General features: G+C 37.7%; 1 protein-coding gene across 11 annotated transcripts in view; it reads left to right on the top strand.

The window, feature by feature from the left end:
• The window catches only part of TBC1D5 (TBC1 domain family member 5), a 315,243-nt gene that overhangs the window by 257,651 nt on the left and 31,016 nt on the right, over positions 1-26,576 (top strand). For 9 of the 11 annotated variants that reach the window (XM_064704600.1, XM_064704597.1, XM_064704595.1 and 6 more), the window contains 3 exons: positions 4,415-4,689; positions 9,415-9,480; positions 15,330-15,493. In XM_064704600.1, the coding sequence (XP_064560670.1) occupies positions 4,415-4,689; positions 9,415-9,480; positions 15,330-15,493 (505 nt within the window). The remainder of the gene's footprint in view (positions 1-4,414; positions 4,690-9,414; positions 9,481-15,329; positions 15,494-26,576) is intronic. The other 2 variants (XM_064704604.1, XM_064704603.1) reach the window with 1 other exon arrangement.

Here is a 26,576-nt window from a genome sequence, read left to right as displayed (position 1 = left end):
AGATGTAACATTAGGAAATGTTTCTGCAGTGAGCAGAGATGTATTAAATCAAGTACTAGGTCTATTTCATCTTTAATTCCACAGGCTCAGTGATATGTTTAAAATATCTTGACAAATCTCTAGTATATATTGCTTATTTTATCACATATAAAACTTTTTAATCGGTCATATTCATCTATTTGTCTCTCATCTCTTGTAATGATTACTTGCTGAAAAGAGAAATGCCTTTGAATAAGGCCTGCAAAACATTTCCATCTTAGCAGAAAACTGCAGAGATTGAATCATCTTCCTACTGCTAGTTTAAAAATACACCATTCACAGTCAAGGTCAATGATGCTTATTGTGATGAAACAAAATTGTTTGCTTCGTGGATGGAATTCATGTCTCCTTGATACTCATATTTTTAAACTGATCCTTTACTTTTAAATGCATCTGCTGATAACTTTACATTGTAGACAATGTAAATCAATCAGTATTTTTCTTGTAATTGTTGTGCATGTCTGGTACATTTAGATGGCTAAAATGTAGATTGATCCATGTTTGATGGCTGTAATCATCCTTTGCATTAATATATCAGACATTTAAATGGTAAGAAGTAGACACATTGTTCTTATTTTACTGAACTTCAACTCACTTACATTGAAAGTCCTCCAGAAATGTTGCAGCTCACTATTGTTCATTTTCTGAAGCTGTCATTCAGAGAAATTGCACAGATTTTACTTCACAATACATTTTTTAAAACCACCTCTTGAAAAGATATTTAGATAGCATCATTATTTATTTTTCATTAATTTATACATGTTCTGAGCTGATCATTAGCAGTGTCAGTTCATAGCACAGCCAAATCACACCACAGGTTATTAGGAGCTGTGATAACTATTCTTTCCAGTTCTCATGTACTTCTAAAACATTCTTGCATTTTACTGTTGGAAGCATTTTTAAAAATAGTGTTTCGGACATAAAGGCTTGGCTATTCTTCATGTAAATTTTCAACCATCTGAAAAATGCAAATAAACTAATTTGTTATAGTGTACATATATGTCAAAGCAGCAAATCAAACAGTGTAGAATTAAAACTGACACCTTTTTATTAAGCAAAATATAGCTGAAAAATAAAGAAAGAAACAATCTGCTGGACACAAATACACAAGCCTCTGTATAAGCTTTGTTTCCTGCATCTGTGTACTATCACAATTCCCATGATACATGAAGCTCAAAGTGTCCAGTGGCTTTTTTGCTCAGGTGGCCTGTCAGTGTAAATCACTTACTTTCAGCAAACTTTTTGTGCAAAGTCAAGGGGTCTTATTAGTGATTGCCAATGTTCTAGGTTTAGAGACAATGTAAACCTAGGACAGAATGTGCAAGCCATTATCTTCCTTCTAAGTTAACGTTTCAGGTGAGTGAGTGATATGTACCACCCCAAACTCCAGTAAACGGAGGGAAAAAGTATACTATGGGTTCTGAATCTCTGCCATATTACTGGTATGACCCCCAAAATTGGCAATGTAATGAGATTTATTGCCAGCTGTTGATAACTGATTGAGATCCCATTCAGCTTGATCTTATCTGTTAGCAGGTTCCTATTTAAAAAAAATAGAAAACTCAGCCTACTACAGGCAGATTATTTAAAAGAATCAATTCATTGAGTGTTGATTCATGTACCCAACTCCTTTTCTTGTCTGGCATAATTCACTAGAGCAGCAACTTCACTTTGAAATGCTGGCATTTGTGCTCCTGTGTCTACCACAAAAATAACCAAATATTTTAAATGGCCCAAGAGAAAAGCGATTATTAAATCTCCCTGGCTGTTCTCTGTGAGCCTTCACATATAAATCCACTCCATCCAGTGGCTATCCCTCACTCAGGACTGGTTAATCTGCTCAGTCCAGGCTCTGGAGGGTCTGAGGGGACCAAAATGTTGGGACTCCTCAGGGGAGTGACTCATGTCCTTTGATCTTCAGTGGGAGTGTTCTGGCATCCTTCTTGGCAAAAGAAGCCAATACAAGTCTTGAGGCTTGGTCTGGACAGGTTACCCCTTCGTGGCTGAAGTTTAACAGCATGGACTTAGGATATTTCTCAGGTGGAATCTCAGCTTTAGTCTCATTAAGTACTTTTCACACTGCTGTTGTTGCTTCCCCCACCTTTTCAGGGGGCTCTCCTCTAATTATTCTCATTTCCAGAGGGAGTGAGACTGTTCATTGTGCAGCCTGAGCTATGCTGGGTGAATGTTCATACCCTTGCAGAAGGCTGTTCAAGGTGTACTGCCCTCCCTTCCGAGCCATGCCAGCTGAGCAACGGTTAAAGGCACAGTATTGGCATTCAATTGCCTGAAGTAAACTGGAAACCACAACTCTCTGTTGGCTCCTTCACCACCCAGGCAGGACAATTAGAAGGGGACTTTGAGACAACCCCATCAATGCTCAAATCACATGGGTGCTTATATTGCGGCTATTGAGTTTGCAGTGGTGGTGTTGCACTGTTGGTAGAACCGAATCAGCCATAACTTCAGAAATTCCATTTTGTGCTGCAGCAAAGACCCAGCACTGTGATGCACCAGTATTCCTTGAATTCAGTGCAGGCACCACATGGAGTGAGTGCACTACTGTCTCTGGACTTCCTTTAGAGTCAGGTTCAGCAGGGTCAGGAGCCCCCAAACATCCAAAAACTCTCCACCTCCCTTCAGTTGCGGGGTGCAAACCTGGAGCCTTGGCACATCAGTGATAGTTTGAGTCACTAACCATTAACACGTCAGTCTCACAGCTACTCAGTTTGCTTTTGAAACCATTTGGACCTCTTGCAACAGTACTTTATACAGTTCTGCACATGCTCTCCTTGCAGTGACTTTGTCATTCACTCTCAGATGACTGTGGAGGGACATTCTGTAACACCAGCAGCAAACAATAAAATCGGGAGGCACAGAAACATCCTGTAATTATTATCCACCAATCATTCTTTCCCAGCTTCCGTAAATTGGGAAGCAACACTTGGTCCCAGTCTCTGCACTGCTGTTCCTTCTAAAACATTCTAGATGCCATCTTTCTTTATCACCAGCATATATGGCAGAAGCACCCACAGAGTTTGGGGCTGTATCATGTGAGTGTGAGGCTCTCATACTGCCTTCTGATCGCTCTCCTTTTCTGTCTATTCTGAGTATCTATTCTGATTCTAAACAACTCAGCTGTTGTTATTTTCTGGATGTGCTCTATATGTGTGTGCATGTTTCTATTGTGTATTCTAAAAAAAAACCATCTCTGGAGACAAATAGAGAAATTAGAGGAAGAGCAAAATCAAAATTACTCTTCCAGGTGTCTGCAGAAGTTATAAATTACCCGTATTAATTCATTTGTAGTTTATATTTAGTTCAACTTCCCCAAAACATTGTAAAGCTATTTTTCCCCAGTACAGTGATTGTGTTGGTTTTAATTACATTTCTTCGTGTTTTTAAAGGACAGCTATTTATATCATGGAAGTACAGATCAGTAAAGTAAAACCTCAGGAGTGAAAAGGTCTTTGTGATTGTGATATATTTCTGTGAAGGATATTTCAACCATTAATTATATAAGGCAGGGAATTATTGCATGAACAAATAGGAATGGCTTTGCTAATCTGTGGGTTATGTGAACGCTTCCACTGGGAATTAAAAGGTTCTTTGCCTCTTTATTTTAGACAAATTAAATGGTTTGACAATTTCCTCATTCTTAATGTTGCATATAACTGAAGTGAATTAAATAGCCACTGTAGTTAAAAATAAAAAGTAACAATTATAAGGATTGTGATTCAGTATATGTGTTATACCCTGAAGCAGATCTTCAGCAAAATCACTTTGGAAATCAAGATTCCTGTTAAAACGTGCTTGGCTTAAAATGATTGAGCTGGGCAGAAGGTGAATTCGGAGCAAGAGACAAATAGCTCTGCCAGTCTAAAGGGACAGTCCAGTCCTTTGCTTGCTGAAAGAAATATTTGGGGTTGACTCATTTTAAACATTGGAGAGAATTTAATCTAACAGAAATAAATATTAAAGCAGTCCTCAAACAAGTGCAAAAATTCAATTTTATAAAGTTTTTGATTCTGTAGAGACTGGATTGCTATTTATCACTCTTCTTTTTTCTTGTTTTTTAATTTAGGAAGGCAAATTTAAAAAATTAAGAAAATTGGTACAAACTCTCTTTGTTTGGGGTTAGTCTGCATTTTTCAGGGAGAAGGACCAAAAAAAATTGTCCACTTCTGGTTAGGAAAAATTCATAACACACCCTGTGGTCTCTGTGTGTATTCCAGTGCAACTGTAGTAAAACACCTTCTCTGTAATGTTCAAATCTTGGATTTTTATCTCCATGTTTTGAAGAACTGTGCATGTATGGCTGTGCCTGTCCAAACCATTGGCAATGATGCAATGATTTCTCCTCTTCTTTTCTCAGTGCCAGTGCTAAAGCCGCCCCTCTGAACATCAACAAAGTCTCCAACAGCTTACTGAATTTCGGCCGAAAGCTCATTGCTCCGGCCATGGCCTCGGGTGGGGCAGTGAGTGCTCCTGCTGGCGGGAGCAGCTTCCCTCCCTCTTCAATGCCAAGCAGGAGCACAGTGGAGGCCCCTCAGCACCAGCAGCACCACCAGCAGCAGCAGCACCACCACCATCAGTCACAGCAGCAGAGGATGATGAAGTCTGAGAGCATGCCAGTTCAGCTGGGCAAAGGTAAGGTTGGGCAGCACTGTGACTTTGGGGAAGCTTTGTCGTACATCTTCAGGGCTGAAGTTCTTTCTTCTGTTGATTTTTATATCAGTGTGTACATATTTTGAAGAAAAGGCAAAAACAACTATTTTGCTAGTCAGGATGCTTATGCCAATTACAACAGCACGTTTGCAGTGCAATACAGAATTAGATGTTATCTCAAGAATGTACAAATACTGTAAGAAGTTTTGAACTTCTAAAAATATATGAACCAGAAACTGCATCAGACAGGCCAACAAACTAATCATTACCATATGAAACATGAGCCAGTTAATTTTTTAGATTTTTACATGCAACCTTTTTTTAAATGTAAGACTAATTTCATACATGTTTTTCAGGTTATCAGCCAAAAATCGCATGCATAACAGTATTAGCTAAATACATAATAAGTGAAGGAAGTTAGAGAGGAATTCTTAATAAAGAAATTCTTATTCCCTTTAGAATGTGTGGAGCTTATTTTAGAAGTTATTTGAACCATAATATGAATTTATCTTTTAATAATTTGTGATGACCCTCTGCACTTTCTTTAGTAAACACTGTGTCTTTTTCTTAAGCCTTTCTTTTTATATTTCTTGAGGACAGCTTATTCAAACAACAAACTCACAAGCTCAGTTTTGGTAGTTGTTTGCTATACTCTGCCACGCTCAAGGTAGGTTACTGCTTTTCACCTCCAGCCAGCCCATGGCAGTATGCACTTTTCAAGGAGTATGTACAGCAAAACAGGACCTGCTGCTTTTAGCAACTCACCCAGTGTCATGGTTATGAGCTTGAGGGCTGGTGTTGGCTGCCCTGAACCTTGGCATAGGATTGCATCTTTTTTTTTTTTTTTTCATCAGATTTGAAAGTGTAAAAGAAGGGAAATAACACTTCACAGCTGAAGTTGGTGCTCTCTTTGCTGTGGCACCCGTATGGTCCAAAGGCCCTTTCATGATGCATGGCATCCCCAGCAGACACTGAGGGAGCCAAACTGAAAGGTACAGCTGTTCTTTTGGAGCAGGCACATACAGACACTTCTGTAAGGGCCACTGCAGCTGCTTGGCAAAATCCAGATATGCAGCTTCTCTCAGTTATAGGAGAATCTCAAAACATGCTCCAGCAAGGGTTTTACAGTACAGAGGTGAAACTGAAATGCAGTGAAACTTTGATGCAAATCCTGTTCACAACAATGGAAGTAAAATTAGGTGTAGAACAAAATTATTTACACCGTTTCAGAGAGACTTTTTCTTTGCTTTTTTAAGAGTTTTCCATAGTTCGCTTATCACATAATTCTCTTTTCCCCTTTTGAGTTTAACAGTGGTTCTTGGGTGGCTGTTTTCTTTCACTGCTTAATGTAGTAAAAGCACACCATTTGAAAAAACTTCTATAGATGGGATTGATTGTAGTTTAATCTTGATGTGGCTGCTAAAGGATGGCCTGTTATATTGGCCAATTAACATATATAATCAGGAAATGCACCTGATACTTTCCATAAAAGAATCAGAATAAAAAATTGTAGTTATGTTTGGTCATTGTTATGTACAAGCTGTGCACATATCGCTTTATCAACAGGAATATGGAGATTTGGTAAAGTTATGAAGAATGTATGATGTAGGGCACAAAGCATTTTCATGGTAAGTGGAAAAAACATACTGCAGCTTCCTCTCAGTATATTCTGTCTATCCATATTTGGTGCAGCCTTTGCAAAGTAGTTAAAGGGCAAAAAATGTAAATACACTATTTTTAATAGGTTCAGATGACAGAGTTTTGTTTTACATAGTAGTGCCATTATTCTGGAGTTGTTGTTCCAGGAGTTGTTGTTCCAGACCTGTACAGTTATTGTATTTTGTATTATACAGTATTTCGCCTGTAATTGTATAGAAATTTCAAATGATGGCAGCTTTGTTTGCAAGTGCCATACTTTGTATTTTTAAAGAGACACAAAAGGAAATAGAAAGTATTTTAGAGGGTCCTCAGTGAATTTTTTCTGAAGTAAATTTAAATGTTCAGCAAAAAAATCCCTATTTGCTCCACCATGGTGAAGCCACACTAAAAAGTCTTTCGAAGCTTGCTGCAGTGACCTTTGTAAACAGCACAAGCTCCATCGCACCTTAAAAGCAAGAATAAGTTTCTTCTGTTTTGTGGAGGACAGTAACACCACCTCAAAAAAGAGCTGTACAGAAAATCCAGTGAATGAGGGTACTCTCCACAGCTATGAGAAGCTGCCAGTACCTCTCTCCTGGACATTGAGATTCAGGATTTAAAATATATTCGTACTCTCAGAAGCTCTCACTCCACTCATGTTTCTGCTGAACTTTTTAGCTTCTACGCTGGCTTTTTTTCTAGCTCTGGATTCTGCTGTAGTTTTTTGAGTATCTAAAATCTACTTGGCAAGGCTCCCAGATTACTAACTAGCTGTCACTAGTTGTCTCCTGCTCTTGTTCTTCCCTGTGTGTTCAGCTCTCCTCAGCCTCCTGGAGCCTAGTTATTTAGCTGAGGTAGGCCGAGACACGGATTTAGGATTTAAATTGAAAGACATTTGCACTTCCAGCTGATATAATACTTACAGATGTTCAGCTGGACAGTATACCAGGCCAAAGTGCTGCAAATCTAACGGGCATCAAGCCATAAAATACATAATCCATTTTTTTCTTACTGGTCTTTTCAAGTTTGAATGCTGAAGTAGTGCTGATAATTTAAATTAATATGTAGAGATCTGTACGTTTGACGAGATTAAATTAACTGGCTGATCTACTTTGTGAAGAAGTCCTTGGTAGCAAAATACCTTGCAGGACTGTCAAAATAATCCTCTCCCAGTTTTAACAGCTCTGTTTCAACAGAGTTACCACTCACAAACCAGCTACCATTCATGCTGCCATACTCTAGATGAGGGATGATTGGGTTACATAATCAGTTGTAATTACTTCTCACTCCAAAGTTTTGGTACTTGCTGAATTTCTGTGAGAAAGAAAAAGCATTTAATTTATATAATGTAAATGGAAAAAGAACAGACTGGGAAAAAAAACCCCAACCATAATTGCAAGTCTGTAATTCCAGATGAGTCTTCAGCATTACAAATCACAGCTGAAAGAAGTATCCAGACATCTAATTGGAAATTCAGTTCCTCCTAATAATATATTAGTCCCATTCAGCCTGTCCTCAGCACAGAAGAAGATCGGGTATCATTACTGATTACTTATGCAAGGTAGCCTGCTAACAGAAGAGGGATTAAAACATTCTCTTGATCCTGCACAGTGAAGTAATTCATTGGCACAAAAGTTGAATTCAGATACTGAGTTTATTGGACTTTCAGTTGAGGTGGTTATTTTGAAAGATAAAAAAATTGATAATGAAAAATAAAAAAAGGAAAAAAAGCTCTATAATTGCCCTGTGTGTTCCAGTGGATCCTTCATCATTCAGAAACTGGATATTCTTTGATTACCAAATGGCAGTGTATTGCCAAAAAAAAAAAGCATTTCTCTTTCTCTTCTTTTCTGATAGTGCCAGATACAGTTTTCCTTCTAGGTCATTTCACGGTGAAACCCAAAAGGTTTTGATTTAAATGCAGCTCTATCACAAGGACATGTTAGAGGACCAGTTAAAAGACAAAGTTCTGCCAAAACTGTATTTAAAGAGTTTCCAGGCTACTCTTTGTTTTTATGAGTTGATACTACTATGGTATTTGTTGTAACACAAACAGAATTTCCATAGTCAGCACGTATGCCCTAAAGAAATGATCCCCCAATTTAGAATTATTTATAAAGTTAAATAATTATTTAGAATTATTTATCTCTAGAAAATGAGTGTGCTTTTCATGTGGATAAAGAAATTGTCCTTATTAATAGCAGAAATGAGTACAAATTAAAGGAGTAAAACACAGATTGACAAATGTTTTTTTTTTCTTTTAAAAAACATATAAATATACGTATTATTAGGCAATTATGTATGTTTTTAACATCAAGGATACAACTTCTGAGCTCCACAGTATAAGAGAGACATGGAGTGAGTCCTGTGGAGGGCTCCAAAGAAGACTGGGGGACTGGAGCACCTCACGAGAAAATTGAGGGAGCTGCAACTGTTTGGCCATGAGAAGATAAGACAGACAAGGGATAGTGTCTAAAGGGAGGTGTGAAGAGGGTGGAGCCCCCAAGTCTTTTCTTGGTGGTGCCGAGCAGTAGAACAAAAGGCAATGGGCAGAAACTGATGCACAGGAAATTTTGCCTGAATATGAGGAAGAACTTCCTTACTGTGCGAGTGACTGTGCCTTGGATCAGACTGCCCAGAGGAGTTGTGGAGTCCCCTTTGCTGGAGATACTCAAAAGCTATCAGGACACAGTCCTGAGTAATGTGCCCTAGGGCACCCTGCCCGAGCAAGGGGCTTGGGCCAGTGGTTTTCCAACCTCAGCCATTCTGTGAAGCTCTCAGATAGCAGAATGGCACTGTCTCTGTAAACTGCCAGCGAAAAACCGTTTTGACTCTTCAGTTAAGTTTAGACTTTGATCTAAATCATCACTTATAACCACTGGGGTTCTGCAGCTTGTGACAACGGGTTATCCAGCCTTCCCGTTTCCTTTTGCCTGTCCCTACAGCGCTCTCTCACGATGTCCTTTCTGTTCAAAGCAGGGTGCTCCGGCTGAACCCCCAAAGCCGCGGCTCTTCCCTGGGGCGGGCTGCAGCGGCGGGGCCGCGCTAACGCTGTTGTTTGTTTGCCAGGCGAGGCGGGCGAGGCGGCGCCGCCGGGGCCGGCCCAGGCCCCGCAGCACAGCCCGGCCAGCGCAGGTAGGCCCGGGCGGCGCCCGCCGGCAGCGCCGCTGTCCCGCCAGCGAGCGCCGCTGTTGTGCCGGCAGAGAGCTCCGCTCTGCGCGTCCTGCCGAGCTCTGTGTGTCTGTGTCTGGTGTCTGTGTGTGTCTGTGAGAGTGTGTGTGTGTCTGTCTGTGTCTGTGTGTCTGGTCTGTGTGTGTGTCTGTGTGTTTCTGTGTGTGTGTCTGTGTGTCTGTGTCTGTCTGTGTGTATGTGTGGGGTGTGTGTGTGTGTGTCTGTCTCTGTGTGTCGGTGTGTGTGTGTCTGTGTGTGTCTTTGTCTGTCTGTGTGTGTGTGTCTGTCTGTGTGTCTGTCTGTGTGTGTGTGTCTGTCTCTGTGTGTCAGGGTGTGTGTGTGTGTGTTTCTGTGTGTGTGTCTGTGTGTGTCTGTCTGTGTGTCTGTGTCTGTCTGTGTGTATGTGTGGGGTGTGTGTGTGTGTGTGTCTGTCTCTGTGTGTCGGTGTGTGTGTGTGTCTGTGTGTGTCTCTCTGTGTGTCTGTCTCTGTGTGTCAGGGTGTGTGTGTGTGTGTGTGTGTGTTTCTGTGTGTGTGTGTGTGTGTGTGTCTGTGTGTGTCTGTGTGTGTCTTTGTGTGTCAGGGTGTGTGTGTCTGTGTCTGTGTGTGTGTGCGTGTGCGCGTCTGTGTCTTTATGTCTGTGTGTGTCTGTGTCTCTGTGCCTGTCTGTCTGTGTGTGTCAGTGTCTGTCTGCCTGCATGTCTGCATATATGTATGTATGTCTGCGTGTGTGGCTGTTTGTGTCTCTGTGTGTCCGTGTGTCTGTCTGTATGTCTCCGTGTGTCTGTGTCTCTTCACAGGCATGCACTGTGCATCAGCATCTATCTGTGCTACAAACCTCTGTGCTCTTGCACTTTGTAGCCCATTTGCCACTCTGTCATGGGGGCCAGTTCCACCATCATTGTCCCTTTTAGCTGCATTACTTCCCTCCTGTTATATTTGGGGCAGGGATTTTGGGCCGAACATCTGCTGTGGTGCACTTGACTAACAGGGAGCTTACCTGCCTTGGCTGAAATAAAAAGTACATGGATTTTTGTGATGAGGTGGTTTGAATAAATTTTGAAAGTGCTAGAAGCCTTTGTTCCAATTTCACTGCAGGAGTAAAAGGGAAACTAATTTATCTGAAAAGTTTTATAAAACTCATTCTTTTTGCAAATTTTAATACTTAACATCCTCACTATGGCAAATACAGACAGATGAGCAGATCTGAATGGTTTTGAATTATATATAGTGCCATACTTCTGATCTTCTTGGTATCTTTTTCCTTGCTCTTCTCGTAACTATGAAAGCTATTCTTTTCCTCTGTAGGGACCAAACAGAATGAGCCATCAATTTTATATGTCTTTTTTGCATGTTCCTCTGATTTTTCATGTGTTTTAGCAGGGACCGCCAGTGTTCCTGGTTATATCCCCCATAACTTAACTCAAACTTAGTAAGACCTGAAGCTCACTTTCCTTTCATTGTAAGTCTTCTCCTCCTTGCCATCACCTTTTACTTTATTATACAGCCTAATTTTTGATCACATTAAATTTAAATTATCATTCTCTGCAAGACATCAGAGGTCTCCATGATACCAACAGGTTGGTCCCTTTTTCCACACCTCATCTGTGTGTTTTCCAAATGGTGTTGAGGCAGAGCATTTCTCACCCTGGGGTCAGTCCCAGCGTCATTAGCAACAGGCAAGTAGTCAGCCACTTAGAAGCCAGCCCATGGAGATAACGTTGCTCCTTTTTGCCTCAGAAATTGATGTATTTTTAGTGTGTGAAATCCTGTGCATCATTACTGTGAACTATTTATGCATTTCAGAATGCATATACATGTATGTGTGTATATATATATATATATATATATATATATATATATATTGAAACAACTACAGTATTATTTGATTCTGCATACATCAGGATCCTTCCGTATTTGTTTTGTGACTTCATAAGCATTAATTGGGATTTCCATATTTTTGAGGTTTCTTCAACCTGTTTTATATAGGCTTTAGGACCTTCTGGTATATGCTTAGATGGTCAGATATTAGATTTCTCCAATGTTTTTTAAGGAGCTATAATGTATTTATCTGATATTGACAGAATGAGCAGATGAAAATGAGAGTTTTGATTCAGTGGTGTTCTCAGGTTGCTGATTGAGCTGCTAAAGAAGAAGGACAGGGGTTTAGTTATTAACTGTACTTTATTGCAGTCTTTATGCATTTTGATTCTACATGAAGGGTAAGACTTCTTTTTTCTTTCTCCTCTTTTTTTTTTTTTTTTTTTGAGGAATAATACAAAATTAGAAACTCTGTCCCATTACCTTCTTGTCAAGAGAGAGCAGAATGTACCACACTGCACATTAAGAAAGATGTAAAATCAGTAAGACACAGAACAGTGAAGGTACAAATGGCATTTTTGTCATTGTCCTGAGATCCCAAAATCTGTGTGTTGGTACTGCAGTGTTGTTTCCAAAGTTATGTGAGGGTTGTTAATGCCTCAATGCACAGTGCATACATGATGCATCTGAAGGACTTCGAAGCAACGTGGTGACTCAGTTAAATGTTGTTGCAGCAGCTTCCTTAAGAGTTGGACTCAGTGATCTTTGTGGGTCCCTTCCAAGTCAGAATATTCTGTGATTCATTACATTTCTGTGTTGGGAAAATCATAGATGTCTTTTTTCTTTTCTCTTTTTTTTTTCTTTTTTTTTTTTTTTGACATTAGGGCAAAAACATATGATTGGTGTGACCTGTCTTCAGCTTTCATATTTGCAGTTGTAAAAACAATGACTCCTCTGGAAATTAGAAAACACTATCACAATCCAGGGTTCCTGCTTTATGAGTTGCAGCACACTGTAATTATTCATAAGTGCTGTTCTTTCTGTCTTAATTCTCAATTATATCCCCAGATAATCCATGTCACCCCACTGTTCACAGGGTTGTTGGATGCAGAATAAAAAAAAAATAGTGTTTCCTAATAATAATTTCCCCAGATTTGCTTGTTCATGCAGAAGGATCAGGTGCATCCTAACCTTTCTTCTTACTTGGGTATCAAACATACAGATACAGTATTTTTATCACTTCTGGTTTACTGTATCTCTGTCTTAGTTTAACTAGATCTTGTATTGCTCTTATTTTTTATTTTCGTTATATAATTTAGGGTTTAAGAACCAAACTGTTCAAAGCTCTTGGTGTTACTTGAGCAAATTCCTTTTTAGGACACTCATTCTGTCCACAAAATCTTGTTTGGTTATGCAAATAGTTGCATATTCTGTTCCTCTGAAGTGTGATCCATCTTTTGAAGTGTAGCTGTTTGCAGTGGCCATGAGGACACTTCTCTGTCTTTTCATTTTCTTACTATATTTTTGACATTTTTTCCTTAGAGCTGTAAGACAGTATTTAAAAAAAAAATCTTCATACACCATTTTTTTCCATTGTTTTACCAAGCTGTATTATTTCATCTGTGTGGGCTCCTCAAATATATTTAAAGCGTTCTTCCCTCAGTATTATCTGTGAATTTTTATCACATAATCTGCTTATTTGCAGGTGAATTGTTTAAAGTTCAGGCCATACAGTGAAACATATGTGAAAAATATACATCACTCATTGTGTAACTTTTTTTGTTTGTTTTTTTCATCTTCACCCTATAGGGAATATATCTTCTTATTACTAGAATGGTAAAGAGAGACTATTTAATCTGATATATACTTAATAAATATTTTTCTGTTGCACTTTACTCTGGCAACCAAATACTTTTTTTTTTTTTCGTTTAGCATTTATATTGGCTTCTCTTGCTTAGCTGTGTGAATTGCTTTTATAAATGCTTTATTTGCTAAAATATGTGATTCCATCTGTTCCAAAACTATTTTTAAGTTTACCTACTTCAAAAGCACACTTCCATTTGCCACTATGAAATGCATAAAAAGTCTTTTTTCTTACATAAAGGCAACTATAAGGATAACAATGTTGCCAAGTGACATGATTTTATCCTAAAATTAGAAATTTTCTAAAAATTTCCTGCAACTGAATTATTTCTGCTGTTTGCCATGCAGTGTTTTTTCCTTTTTCATCTCCAGAATTATTTACAGTGCACATGATTAATGCATATCCCATTTTTCTATAAAATGGGAAGGCAAAAGTTAAATGAGATCTACAAGAGCCTCGGTCTCATGCACTTTCAAGGAAGCTCCTCAGATAGATGGTAGGTAGTAAGTGCCTGGAGGAGGACTGTGAAGAAACAGAAAAATCCAGTTGAATTAAGTTGGTGGGAAGTAAAAAATATGTAAAGACCTAAGTTAGAATAAGAAGTTGCAGAAGAGGCAGTGTGGAGGGATCTGAAGAAGAGATGGAGGCAGACAGGAAGGTCCACAGAAAGAGGGCATAAAATGTAGGAGGGTTATGGGGGAGGTGAGCAGAATAAAGCAGCAGAGAATGAAGGACGAGATGGGAAGCAATTTGTATGAGTTTTCTTCTAGAAAATGTTCAGCATATTAAACCCAGATCCTTTCTTGGGTTTTGTCATTTAAGGTCTGTTTATTCACATGTAATGTTTTTTTCCTTGCTAGTTCAGTCGCTTTGCATTTAACAGTCTCCTTGCAAAAAGTATATTTCAAATAAATCTGTATTTATTCCTTTAAGAAAATGTGAATGATTTAATTGCAGAGGATCATACTTAATGCTATAGATGGTAACATGAAAACACACCAAAAGCAGAAGAAAGAAAAAAGGGAAACATAAAACTTCTCGTCAGAATAGCCATCAAACAAGAGATAGGGAGAATTCTTGAGCATTAGCTTCCTGTGCTATTTAACTTTTTTCCAGAATGGAAAACTCTGCAGTTTCATGGAGTCATTCGAGCTTGACTTCATCATACACATGATAAAAAGATTTTTCTAAATTAGCATCTGTCCTAAGACAACATTTTTTGTAATGAAAGTTGGTGAAAACTGACATGCTGGAGTTTTTTTCCTCCTGGAACAAATGAAAACAAAATTTTGATTTAAATATTTGAAAACACTTTGTAAGCCTCAACTAGAAGAAAATTAGCCTTATCAGAGGCTGCCTGATTGCCTGATGCATACCCTGCCATGGTGAACCAGCCCAGGCTTCTCCCCAGCTGTCTTCACTATGATAGTGGACAATGCTGGATTCATTTCAAAAGCTCCATGAAATGACAAGAGGTAACTATTAAGTTGACTTCATCAAAGTGTCTGTTAGGTGATGATGGCCTTTAAATTTGAAGCATGAGAGCTTATGTTTATTTCCAAGCTTAATTTACTTTTTTCCCTGCTTAAAGTCTAAATATTGTGATCTAGATCTTCAGTGTCAAACCCACTTTTGGAATCTGAAGTTCTTGTTAGCATTCTTTGCCAAGTTTTATAGTTGGAAAAAACTATCTCCATTGTAGTGTTGATGATATCAGATTTTTTTTTTATTATTGTTTTTATGAGGTGGTACTTTGATCATTTTGCCACACAGGGCATGAAGTTCCTCATGAGGTGATATTTATTTATATATATATGTATGTATGTGTATATATACACACACATCATTTAGCATATATATATAGATACAGGTGTGTAATAGATAGTGTATGTTTGTGTATATATCTATATATACACAAAGATTTTGTGTTCTTCTCTCATGCAGAAATTGAGTTCCATGTGAGAACAGTCCTTCAGTCTCTCAGTGCATGCTGACACACTTCAACATTTCATTCTGTGTTGGGCTGTCTGTGACTCTCAGTCAATGTCAGTTGAGACAAGGAAGTATTTGTGGGGAAAAGGAAATGCCCATTGATTAAATGTTTTGGGTTTTTTTGTACTTGCTTTACAGGCCAAAGTTCAAAAAACATCAGTTCATCTCCAAGCATAGAGAGCTTGTCTGGAGGACGTGAATTTACAGGATCTCCACCTTTGTCTGCCTCAAAAAAGGATTCCTTTTTCAGCACCATCTCCCGCTCGCGTTCCCAAAGCAAAACTATGAGCAGAAAAGAGTCGGTGGGTTCTTTTAATTTATTAACTATTTTAATATCACGCTGCATTAACTTACTCATTAGAGACACTCATTTCTTCCATACATTGAGCACTTGCACTTGGAAATGTTTCCCTAAGCACGCATTAATGGCCAAAGCAGAAATAAGCTATTTCAATTTTTTGTGTTGAGTGACGTCTCCATTATGGCTTCCATCCCATAATGGCTTCCATCCCATTATCCTGCCTGAAATGAAACTGTGCAAATGCCTGTTGCCTCTGAGAAAGACGAGAGAAGTCCTGTAAGATTTTTTGCTTTCTTAGACTTTTGCTGTAGTCCTGAAGTTAATAAACAGTTCAGTGGGAAGCTTGAATGCTCAGCAGATCCAAACATGTCCATCTGTTGTCCCTGAAATTCCTTAATACATCAGAGATTTCCCAGTGTCTGTAGCATCTGTAGTCTGCAGTCACAGTTCTATTTCTTGTGCAGCTCTGACCTTCCATTTGGTCACAAGAAGCTAGTATTTAAACAGATTGTTCTCATCCAAGAAAATCCGCTCTTATCATGGGTATGTTCCAAAGAAATTCTCATCCCATCCAAGATATTTTAGGAGCACTACTTTGATAAACTAGGTATGCCATGGAACATGAGGACTTTTGTTTATTCTCTATACACATTTTCCTTTTTCACTCTGTTGACTATAAAAGAGTCACATAGTAGATGTAATAAGTTATATATTTTATAAGGTGAAGGCACAGTGGTTTTCTCCATTCTTTCTTCAGAAATGTAGGCTCATATAAATGCCTATTGATTCCAATATGTAGGAATTGTAATAGCCAGATTTCTGTTACAGCATTCTTCAGGTGTTCAGACCTAATATTGCGCAGAAATTTCATCTGAACTTCTCAGTGCTTTTTTACTCTAAGCAGAATCTTTATTAATAGTCACATCATGTTTTCAGTTTGATATTCAAAACGTTCTAATGAAATGCACAACTTCGTGCAACTTTGTTCAGTTTTTGTTCACTGAATGAGAGTGTTTAATTCTTGTTCCAAATGTTTTACTGTTGTCTAAAGAAAAGCTGTGTTTTGTGGTTAGTCAACAAGAAGCTATAATTTTGGTTTGTGACCATTTAAAACATGTTGAATTTAATTTAAAGCTAAAACAACAATTTAATTTCTTTCTGCTTGTCCTCATGAGTTGAAGAAAAATAAATACAGCAGTATTGAACTTTTCTTTTTATGTGGCTTAACAAGATCTAAATACAGCTTTCATTTTCAACTTTTATCCAGACCAGAACTTGGGGGTTTTGCACCAGTAGAGTTGAAGAATAATTCCTCCTTAGTCATCTAATAGGAGACAGGGCATACTGGGGGAGATCCAGCAAAGGGCCACAAAGGTGATGAAGGGGCTGGAGCATGTTTCCTGTGAGGAAAGGATGGCAGAGCTGGGACTGATCTGCCTAGAAAAGAGAAGGCTCAGAGGGGATCTCTCCAGTGTGTATCAGTATCTGGAGGGAGGATATGAAGAGAACAGAGCCAGGCTCTTTTCTGTGGTGCCCAGCGACAGGACCAGAGGCAATGGGCACCAGCTGCAACACAAGAGGCTCTGTCTGATTATCAAGGAAACTTTTTTTTTTCTCTTGAGAGCAGCTGAGCACTGGCATAGTTGCCCAGGCAGATTGTGGATTCTCCATGCTTGGAGATATTCAGAAGCCATCTGGACACTAATCCTAGGCAGCCAGCTAGGCTTGGTGGCCCTTCTTGAGCGTGGGCGTAGGCAAGATGAGCTTCTGAGATCCCTTTCAACCTCAGCTATTTTATTATTCTGTGAGAGCATAAACACTCACAGAGGAAAGTGACATGTCTAAATTCTTTCTTTCCTAAAGCCAGTCCAACAAATTGAGCTTTATCTGTGAGAGTTGCAATCAAAATTGATACTTAACTTGTTTAATTGCCTCCAGGACTAAAATGTGTCCATTTCTCATACTAAGGCCTTCTAAAAGTTAGTAACATGTGGGTTGTATTTATTCTTCTACGTATTTCTCTCCCCTCAGATGCAAAGATCAGTGGAGTGATTTATTTCTGTTACCAGAAACAGATGTCCCCAGTTTGAAATGAAATGAATCTACAGCCTCAGGGGTGAATGCACAATATCAGTTCATGTTTTGGCAGCCCATGGCATGCTGATGTTTTTGACATTACTGTTGAGTGGCACAAAGCTGTATGTTAATGTGAGGTCCACCAAAAGGGTTTGGAAGCCTGTGTTGTGCCCAGTGTTGAGAGGTTCCCTGCTCCTTTGTATCCTTTGTGGCTTTCTGACAGGAATAATTTAAGCAGCACTTTCTGGAGCTGTCTTCCTGTAAACAAATACAGGAATTTTTAATCTGTAATGCACTCTAGTGCCCACTATCTTCTGAATGGCTCAGTCTTGCTGGAATAAAATCCTACAAAATTCTCTCTCCCAGCCTGCCTACTGCCCTCTACTTTTCGGTGGAGTTGTGAAAAAGGGTGAATTTGTGGTCCATTTATTTCTCATTATGTTTCATTTATGACTCATAAATCATTAAAGAAAGTCTACCCCTCTTTTTAGCAAATAGCAAAGCTGCTTAGACGTTGATTCTGGCAAATATGGTTGGCTAATTCCAGTTTCTGGCAGAATATTCTGTAAATTGCTTTCAGACATAGAGATGTGCCAGAGAGGAAACTTCTGAGTCAAACAATATGAACATTTTTAAAACTTTCTTTAAAAAGAAAAAAAAATTAGGAAAATGTGGATTTGACTGAAAATAAAGTTTTGATTTGGAAAAACTTTGTGTTTTAATAAGTAAATTTCTACATAAAAGGTTTCAACTTAAGAAAAATCAAATTACCCATTTGGAAAATACATTAGTTAAAAAGTTCCCAAGAAGAAAACGTTTCTAAGGAAAATCTGGAGCAGTTTATTTTCTTTACTAAAATAATTTGCAAACATGGTCAGTCAGAATCCTCATTTCTTCACAATAATATCCTGAACAGAAGTGTCATGCATTATGCCGGTTCTGATTGCACAGACTTTTTAATTAAATCAAATTTGACAACATATGCTATTGTCCCCACAAGCATGTATAAACAACTGTTACTGTCTGTGATTTATGTAGCTAGTCTGACTGATTTGAAGTTAGTTATGAGTACCCCTACAGGTTAGAAAATTAATGTATGCCATTTTTTTCAATTAAATAGGCATCTGCTGAAGTGATTTAAGAACCTGAGTTTTAGCATACAAGTAGAGGTGGTGTATGAAAACCAACAAGATAGTAAGATAAATACTAGAAAACCACACAAAGAAAACCATGTATGCAAAAATTCCTTTGAAGAAGAGCATGCCTTTTGTGCATGGTACACATCTTAGAGATGGTTTTTATTACCATATATCTTTTCCCTGGCTGTTACTTTTTAAATTTTTTTAGAATGTTTTAAGCAAAATACTTGTCAGTTCAGACTTACCAATGCCAAACATTTATTTGGAAGTACAAATGCTATGATGAAATGTCCTTTTTTTGTTAAGCATCGTAAAATGTGCCCAGAATAAGTTAGTCTGTGTACATCAGCCAATTCTTGATCAGTATATTGGATTTGTTAGGGCTGAGGTTAAAGACATGTTGATTATTCTCAATGCCATTAAGTTTAAAATACTTTTGTGCCTTAATGTTTAACTGTAGTTTATACTGCAGGACATATGTCTTCCTTATTCTGATGTGACAGGCCAATTCTGACAGAAAAAAATAAGGCAATTTATTTAATATTCCAGTGCCTGTCTAATTTTAGAGTTAGAAGAAAAGAATATTAAATTTCAGATGCTGACAGGTCACATGAAGAGTTCATAGAAAAACCTCTGAGATATTTTGAAACTATGGTTCTTTTCTTGGTTGCCTTCCTCTGGCTTACATGACATCCAGTAACTTAAATGAAGGAGCTGGAAACAGTAGAAGAAAAAATAAATTACCGTTTATAGTTTCTATTAGAAATACTTGCAAGTTTCTTATAATTTACTAAAGCAACAGCTGTACGCATGAGTGGCAGCTTTGAATCCTAGAGCTCCTTATCTTTTTTGGAGTGATTCATTTCAGGGAAAAGAAACTGTACTGTGATAAAAACAGGAAGTTAATTGCTTAGGGAAAAAAAAAAAAAAGAAAAGAGATGAATAAAAAACCCAAGAGGCTCTGCAGTGCTTTTTCTGTCATATTACGAGCAATAAACATGTATAGAGAACAGACCTGTGGGGCCATTTGGAATATTTTTGAAATGTCAGTGTAAACTTATGTTTCTCTGGTACAAAAGATTCAGATACATGTAGGTGAATAATATTTTCCAGTAACTTCTGCACAGAAGCAGAATGAAACCACTTCAAAAAAAGGCAGTAAGAACATTAAAAATTATTGGGCAGCACTTTGAAACTGTCAGAAAGAATTTAAAAATTACAAAAATCATGAATGAATGAGACCATAATCAATGTTTGCAAAAGGATCAAAGTGACTGAGGACACAAGAAGTGTGACACTTCACAGCAGTCATGCCACCAGCACAGGTACAGGACTTGCTCTGTCCATCCTCTTTCCATACATTAATCATGAAGTTCATCTTTCAGCATCCCAGTGGAAAAGAAAAACATATCAGAGGGTCTGTGTTGGTAGCTTGAGCTGCCCCATTTTCCTTTTCAGTGGGAATTTCATCTCTTCATCCTGCTCTTTTAAGATAGCAGCATGAAATTACTGTCCATTTCTGTGCTGAGCTGAGAAACCTGCACTGAACTCTGAACAAAAACATGAATGTGGATGAGACACATGCCTCTAAAACCAAGCTGTTGTTTTATTTGGGAGTTTTTTGGGCAGAAAAGGTTTCTGTGTTTGGAAGATTTTTTTCCCCACTGGAATAGGTTGTGGCTATGCATTTAATATCTTGATTCTTATTTTTGTCTGTGTTTTGTTAAACAAATCCCTATGAAAACAACAAGACTTGTACTTCTGTTATTTTAACAATGTGGTATAAATGGTGTATATTTATAGCCCCTACATAATCACTATACTTAAGTTTTACCTTCCTTAAACTCTGAAAAATTAGAGCTTCTAAAACCCTTAAATAAATAATCGTCCTGTGGTCTACATCCTCAGTCATGTTAGGAATCATAACAAAGATCAAATACATCCAGCCTAACCAGAGGATGATTTAGTGAAACTATTTTTGCAACTCATGCTTAAAAAGAATTTAAATGAGTATGAGTTTAACAAAGGATGGGCTTTGGGAGACTGTGTATGTTGAACGAGTGTATTGAAAAGCTTATTTAGGCAGCAAAATCAAGAAGCATAATTATGTAAGTACATCACACCTTATCAACTCTTTCAGTAAGGTTCAAGTAAATATGTTAGTGTTTCCCTCTCTCATTTCTCTTACATTTGCCACAGTGGACTTTTGCAGTCTTAAAAGGCAGCAATGTGTTGTGTAACATATGGGCAGAAAGTCCCTCAGATGTCATAGTGAAACGTAAGGGAAGATATGGGATTCTCATTGGCCTATGTGTTTATTTATAACTATTTCCAAAATGCTTACAGCCATACCATCTAAATTAACGTATCCCTTGTATTATTTATGAAGGAATTTTCCAATATTCTTAAGTCAACAATCTCAACAGCAGAACTGAGAGAAGCCTTTTATCAGCATTTCTGTTCAAAGGGATAATCTCTAGTACCCTGCAGCTCTTTCTCTTATCTATTCCCTTACCAAGTGGAATACCACCTATTCATACATACTGAGCTGTTCAGTGCCTACCCATCCACAAGGAGTTATGCCCAGCTTTTTGCGTTTCCATGGATCTTGCCGATTTTTATGGGTTTCATTTTTAAACTGTCTCTTGGCAGTCCCAGAGTGCAGTGCCAGCAGGTGGACTTGTGCAAGCAGCAGGTAGATAAGTCTCCCATGTGTTGAGTCTGCTTACAGGAGAAATTTCTTTCCATCCCTGCTTTTTTTGTCTCCAGGCAGAAGCTTTCTCCATTAGTTGTATTTATCCTTCCCCATCTTCCTGCTAAGGAAAAATTGTCTGACCACAGAAGCAGAATATTTTTAAGAGGAAAATGTACCCAGGTTAGATGAAAACAATCCTTCTCATGCTCCAGTAGTACAGTTGCTGGTTTCTAGCTCTGAACAGTGAGGCTGGTGCACCTGGAACCTGTTCCAATAATAGGTTCAACAGTGGGAGCTGCTTTGGAAAATTCCCAAGCCCATGGTCCTCTGCCACTAACATCTCCAGGCAAGGTGGGATATGGAAACTGAGCCGGCAAATTGACTTTGAACTGTTTAAGATGGAAATTCAACTGCAGGACCTGGTGTTTAGAAACTGTTAGTCAGAGTTTCAGTTCTTTTTGGAACTTTAATTGAAATTAAATATATCTGTCAGGTTGTAGGGAGATTCCCTGAGGCACCCCCTTTCATTTTCTTCCAAATTTCTACATATTTTTAGCTTTTTTTTAAGAGACAGTAAATCAAATAAATTGATAATCGTACATCAGTACAATAAAATAGCTACTTTGCCTCAAGTTCAACAATCATAGTAGACTTTATAAATAAATATGGATGGTAAATAAGTACTGTTTATATGTAAAGAATAATGAATGAACATGTAAACTCCTAAAACTAGGGGGCAAGGAAGAGGATTGTTATTCCACTTTGGAAGAAGAGAAATAATTGACCACAAATTCTTGTTTCTTATATTTCAAGAAAGATACATAATGTAGTAAAATAATAATTTTTCTTGCATGTTGAAAGTGTGGGTCTCCTCAACAAATGCTGACTCTAGAATGCTAGAAATTTGGATGTTGGAAGCGACTACCTGGGTTATTGGTTATACAGAATCCAAGTTGCAGCTCCTTTCAGTTTTGTTGGGGCTTGATCTCTGTTTTGAGGGGAAATGTTAAGTACAGAAATTCCTATTCTTTTATTCCTTTATTATAATTTCTTGGTTCTGTTCATGTGTGCATAGTTTGTAGAAGCATCATGAGATGCCATCCCTTACTGTGTTGTTATAAAGAGCACACAAAGGAAGTAAGGATTGTTCTAATGCCCAGAAATATGTGCCTTTGCAGGTGAATGGCTGCTAGCATTTTAATTTATTGCCAAATTTGTCTTGGTCTCAATCTACTTGAACATTTTTATCTGTACTGTAAAATTCCTTTCTTGTCTTTGATACATGTTTTCAATCTGATCCCTCTGAACCAAATAATTTGTTGTTGTTGTTGTGCTGGTACATATCCTGATTTAGCTTGGCTCCTTGGAGGTACAGTGGATATTTTGTTGAGCTTTCCTTCATTTTTTTGTTTTATTTTCTTATTTTTTCTCAGTCGTATTCCCCCCACCCCTTTCAGAGGGTTGCCACAAATATACGTTCACAAAAGATTTGGAAGTGGCAGTTCTGTTTCCATTTCTTCTGAATTTAGTCCTTTGAGTGGAAGAGGTTGCATTGTACCCTGAAATGTTTTAACTTTGATAGCACTAAGTTTGGAACCTGGACTGCTGGGATTATGTTTGTCTAATTCATTTGTGCTTATTCAGTGTCCTCTGATACATTTTGAGATGTGCAATGCTACCAGAAAGCAAAATTGGAGAGCAACAGGTCAAAATAATAAGTCAGAGGAGAAAAGAGTTTAAAAATAAAAGTTTTCTCTAATCTGACAGAGAACCTGTTTGTGCTTTAAGGGTTCAGATCTAGAAAAGCACTGAAATAGGTATTTAACTATCAGAAAGTATAAAGTCTAAGCAACTGTGCTTACTAGCACTACACAACACTAGTGAATTAAGAGAAATTTTGAAGAATATATAAGAAAAAAGGGAAGAAAGACATTCCTGCTTAAGCTATCTCGTACCACATTAGAATAGCTGTTTGAGTTAAAATGGTGCAAAAAAAAGCATAAGCAGGAGTTGAAGGTATAAAATAAAAACAGGGTTCATGTTTGCTGTGCCTACGGTCTAAAGGAACAAAACACAAGCTTGTAGGACTTAGCTGAAAGTACTGTGCTTAAAATGTTTGACATTTATGAAAGTATGTTAAAAATAATAAAAAACTAGGCAGTTGTGAAGATGTGAAGAACACAAAACATGACTTATTTGGAAACATATTAAGTATGGGGTTATTTCAGTTACCACATAGATAAATACTCTCAGATAATGGTTCAGCACAGGAAACCAATACAAAACCTCTACTTCTGCAGGAATTAGTATATGAAGGCAGTATCTGAACTTCTTTATGTCCTTACTGGGTAATATATTAGTATTCACAAAATTTCATTTTGTGCAAAGATTTCACAGGTGCCAAAATTTTCAATGTAAAAATAACAATATACATTTCACCCCTGACTCTAATGTGCTTGGTGCACTTTGATCTAATCATTTCATAGCCCCTTTCACACAGAAGAAACTTTCTCTAAACATCTGAAAAATAAATGCTTTATGAAAACTCTCTCAAAAATTCTGCCTTTTCATCAACAAGAGTTTGGCTCCATGCTGAAGCCATGTCTAGAAGACTGACTAATATAGCCATATTGTTTCCATGTCCTCCCCATATGTGTGTCTCCAGCCATCTGTTGTCTCTTGGCTTACACTGCGAAGTCCTTCAGAGAAGCGGGATTTGTCTTTATGTTTGTACAGCACCCAGCCGAGCAAGGCCTTGGGACTCTGAGTGAGACAGTTAAATAACAAGTTAAATTCGTAAATAAAATAAATTAAAAGCTTGGGTTAAGTTCCACTGTATGCAATTCAGTTCTCAGAAAGAGGGGTTTCTGGTTTAAATGTCACCATATGCTGTACACTATTCTGTGGCTGGCACAGAATATAAAAAAATTATGGGGGTGTCAACCAACATTCAACTGTCAGAGATTCAAGATTATAAGGTTAAATCTTGTATTTATTTCTTGGATTAGAAAATGAAATAAATGAAACTCCTTCCACAAAATGGAAGGAGTAACCACTGCTTTTGACTTCAGGGGAATTTGCTTAAAATTAAATGAGAAAGCAATTTATGCCTTGCATCTGAGTCTTGTTTGACTTGTAAACTGCTACTGACATCTAAAAAGTATACTCTTTGTATTATTTATGAATAAGAATTTAAGTACTGGTAAGGCCCTTAGTGAGTTCCTGGCTTCAGGATTTCCATATATCAATCTCGTTTTTCCCATTATTTTCCTCTAAATGTTTTGAAACGTCATCAAAATTATTTTCTAATTTGCCCTGCCAATTTGCCAAGAGCTTTGGGATGTTTCCTGAGTGCTCTTACTATGAATACTGAAAAAACTGAAAATGTGACTGGGCAATTTAATAAAAGAAAAGTAGCTATTAACTACTACAGGAAAAAACAAGCAAACAAAAAAACCCCATACCACCTCGAGCTCAGGATATCACTGCTGTTCACATCTGTATAGTCTGGAAGAGTACTCTGGACAGTACTGTTCCATGGTTATGTCATGACATTCTGTTTTCTCCACATTTCACCCCATCCATCATTGACCAGCATCAGAACAAACCTCAGGAAGACTGAGCTTTTCTACCATCTCTGTCACTGGTTTGGGGTTTTTTTATGTTTTAAATTTCAGCATTAGTGCTTAAATACCTTAAATACTCTTTTATTTGAAGATAGTTTCTTTTCCACAGCACTTAGCACTTGATGGTGCTGCCAAGTTAATTCTTATTCAGAATTCAAATTTAAGATGAATGGAATTCTGCCATTTTGAGCATTCATGAATGAAATGCTTGGACATACATTGTTGTAAGCTTTGACAGCAGAGTTTGCTTTTCCTTGACTTTTCTACTTGGGTTAAATAGACAAAAGTACAATATTTCTTTCATCTCCTGAATAGCAAGACTGAAAACTAAAAGGTATTGTGAAAGAAAGGCATTACCTTCCTGATTTTCCATATTTGTTTTCCCTGTTTTCCATAATTTTGTATTAAGCTACATGCCATATATTCAGGAGAAAATTTGTTTAAACTGATAAAAGCAATTTTAAGAAAGAGTGGCTTCCTTCCAAAACTGTATGTCATCAGACCTTGTAAAGGATACCAAATTCCAGTGCCCATACCCAGGTCTGCAAACCTTATTGCAGCATGTAAAGCCATGAGCTGTAAAGGGAAAGGATTACAATGCCAAAAGTGTCAAAGTTTCTGTTCTTGACTATACTGACCACTTTCCTTTTTTTTTTTCCTGATGCAGTAAAATTTGATGGAAAATGGGGCTTGGGGAAACATTGCTGATCTCATTATGAGCTCAGGAGAAAAGGAAGGATATAAAAATTTATTTCCATAGCTCTCTTTGTAAAGGTGAGAAGATAGATGAAAGGAAGGGTAATAAAAACAGAAGAACAAGCTTTGGACAAATGGGGAGTACCAGAACTGTATAGACTGGAGGGGAAATAGCAAAGAAATGTCAAAAAATTAATCATAAAGGAATTAGCTCTCATGGTAAAAGAAAAAAAAAAAAGGAAATGTAACAATATAAGCAAAGTTCTATATGTGGGTAAGAAGAAAGACAAATATGAGAAACATAAATGTAAGTCAAGTTTTTTGCAGATTCAGTCTTGCAAAACTAGGAAAATAATGAGAGATGTATATATGAAGGCACTCTAATAGAATCTTGATTTTACTGGATACATAAATTCTAGCCTGCTTAATATTGTTAGGGAAATGTAAATCAGTGTAGTATCACAAATAAATTACTTCCTTTTCATTCTCCTGTTAAACTCCAGATGTTAATGGTTATCTGTAAGGCTCTACATCATCTGCAGGATTGAAGATGTGTAATAGTTTTTTGAGAACCCTGGAGCTGAATTTTCAGAAAGTATTAAGTTGTTTTTTCTGCAAGATTGCATACGTCAATTTGCAGGTCTTGGTCTCCTGTGTGTGATGCAGTGATTCCTTAGTTTGATTTGCTGCTTGATTTACTTCTCTTCCTTATAATGCAGCTCCCAATATTAGAAAATATTGAGCTTTAGAGAACATGTTGTTTGGTAAATTGACACTGATTTTGTATTTTGGTAATGAGTTGGAATCATTCACGTGTTTCTGGTGCTGTGTGTGTCAGACCAGCTGAAGGGG

Source organism: Zonotrichia leucophrys, chromosome 2, assembly GCF_028769735.1.
Source record: "Zonotrichia leucophrys gambelii isolate GWCS_2022_RI chromosome 2, RI_Zleu_2.0, whole genome shotgun sequence".
Taxonomy (NCBI): domain Eukaryota; kingdom Metazoa; phylum Chordata; class Aves; order Passeriformes; family Passerellidae; genus Zonotrichia; species Zonotrichia leucophrys.
Note: the sequence above shows the minus strand (reverse complement) of the source record. Positions and strands in the feature narration are given on the sequence as shown.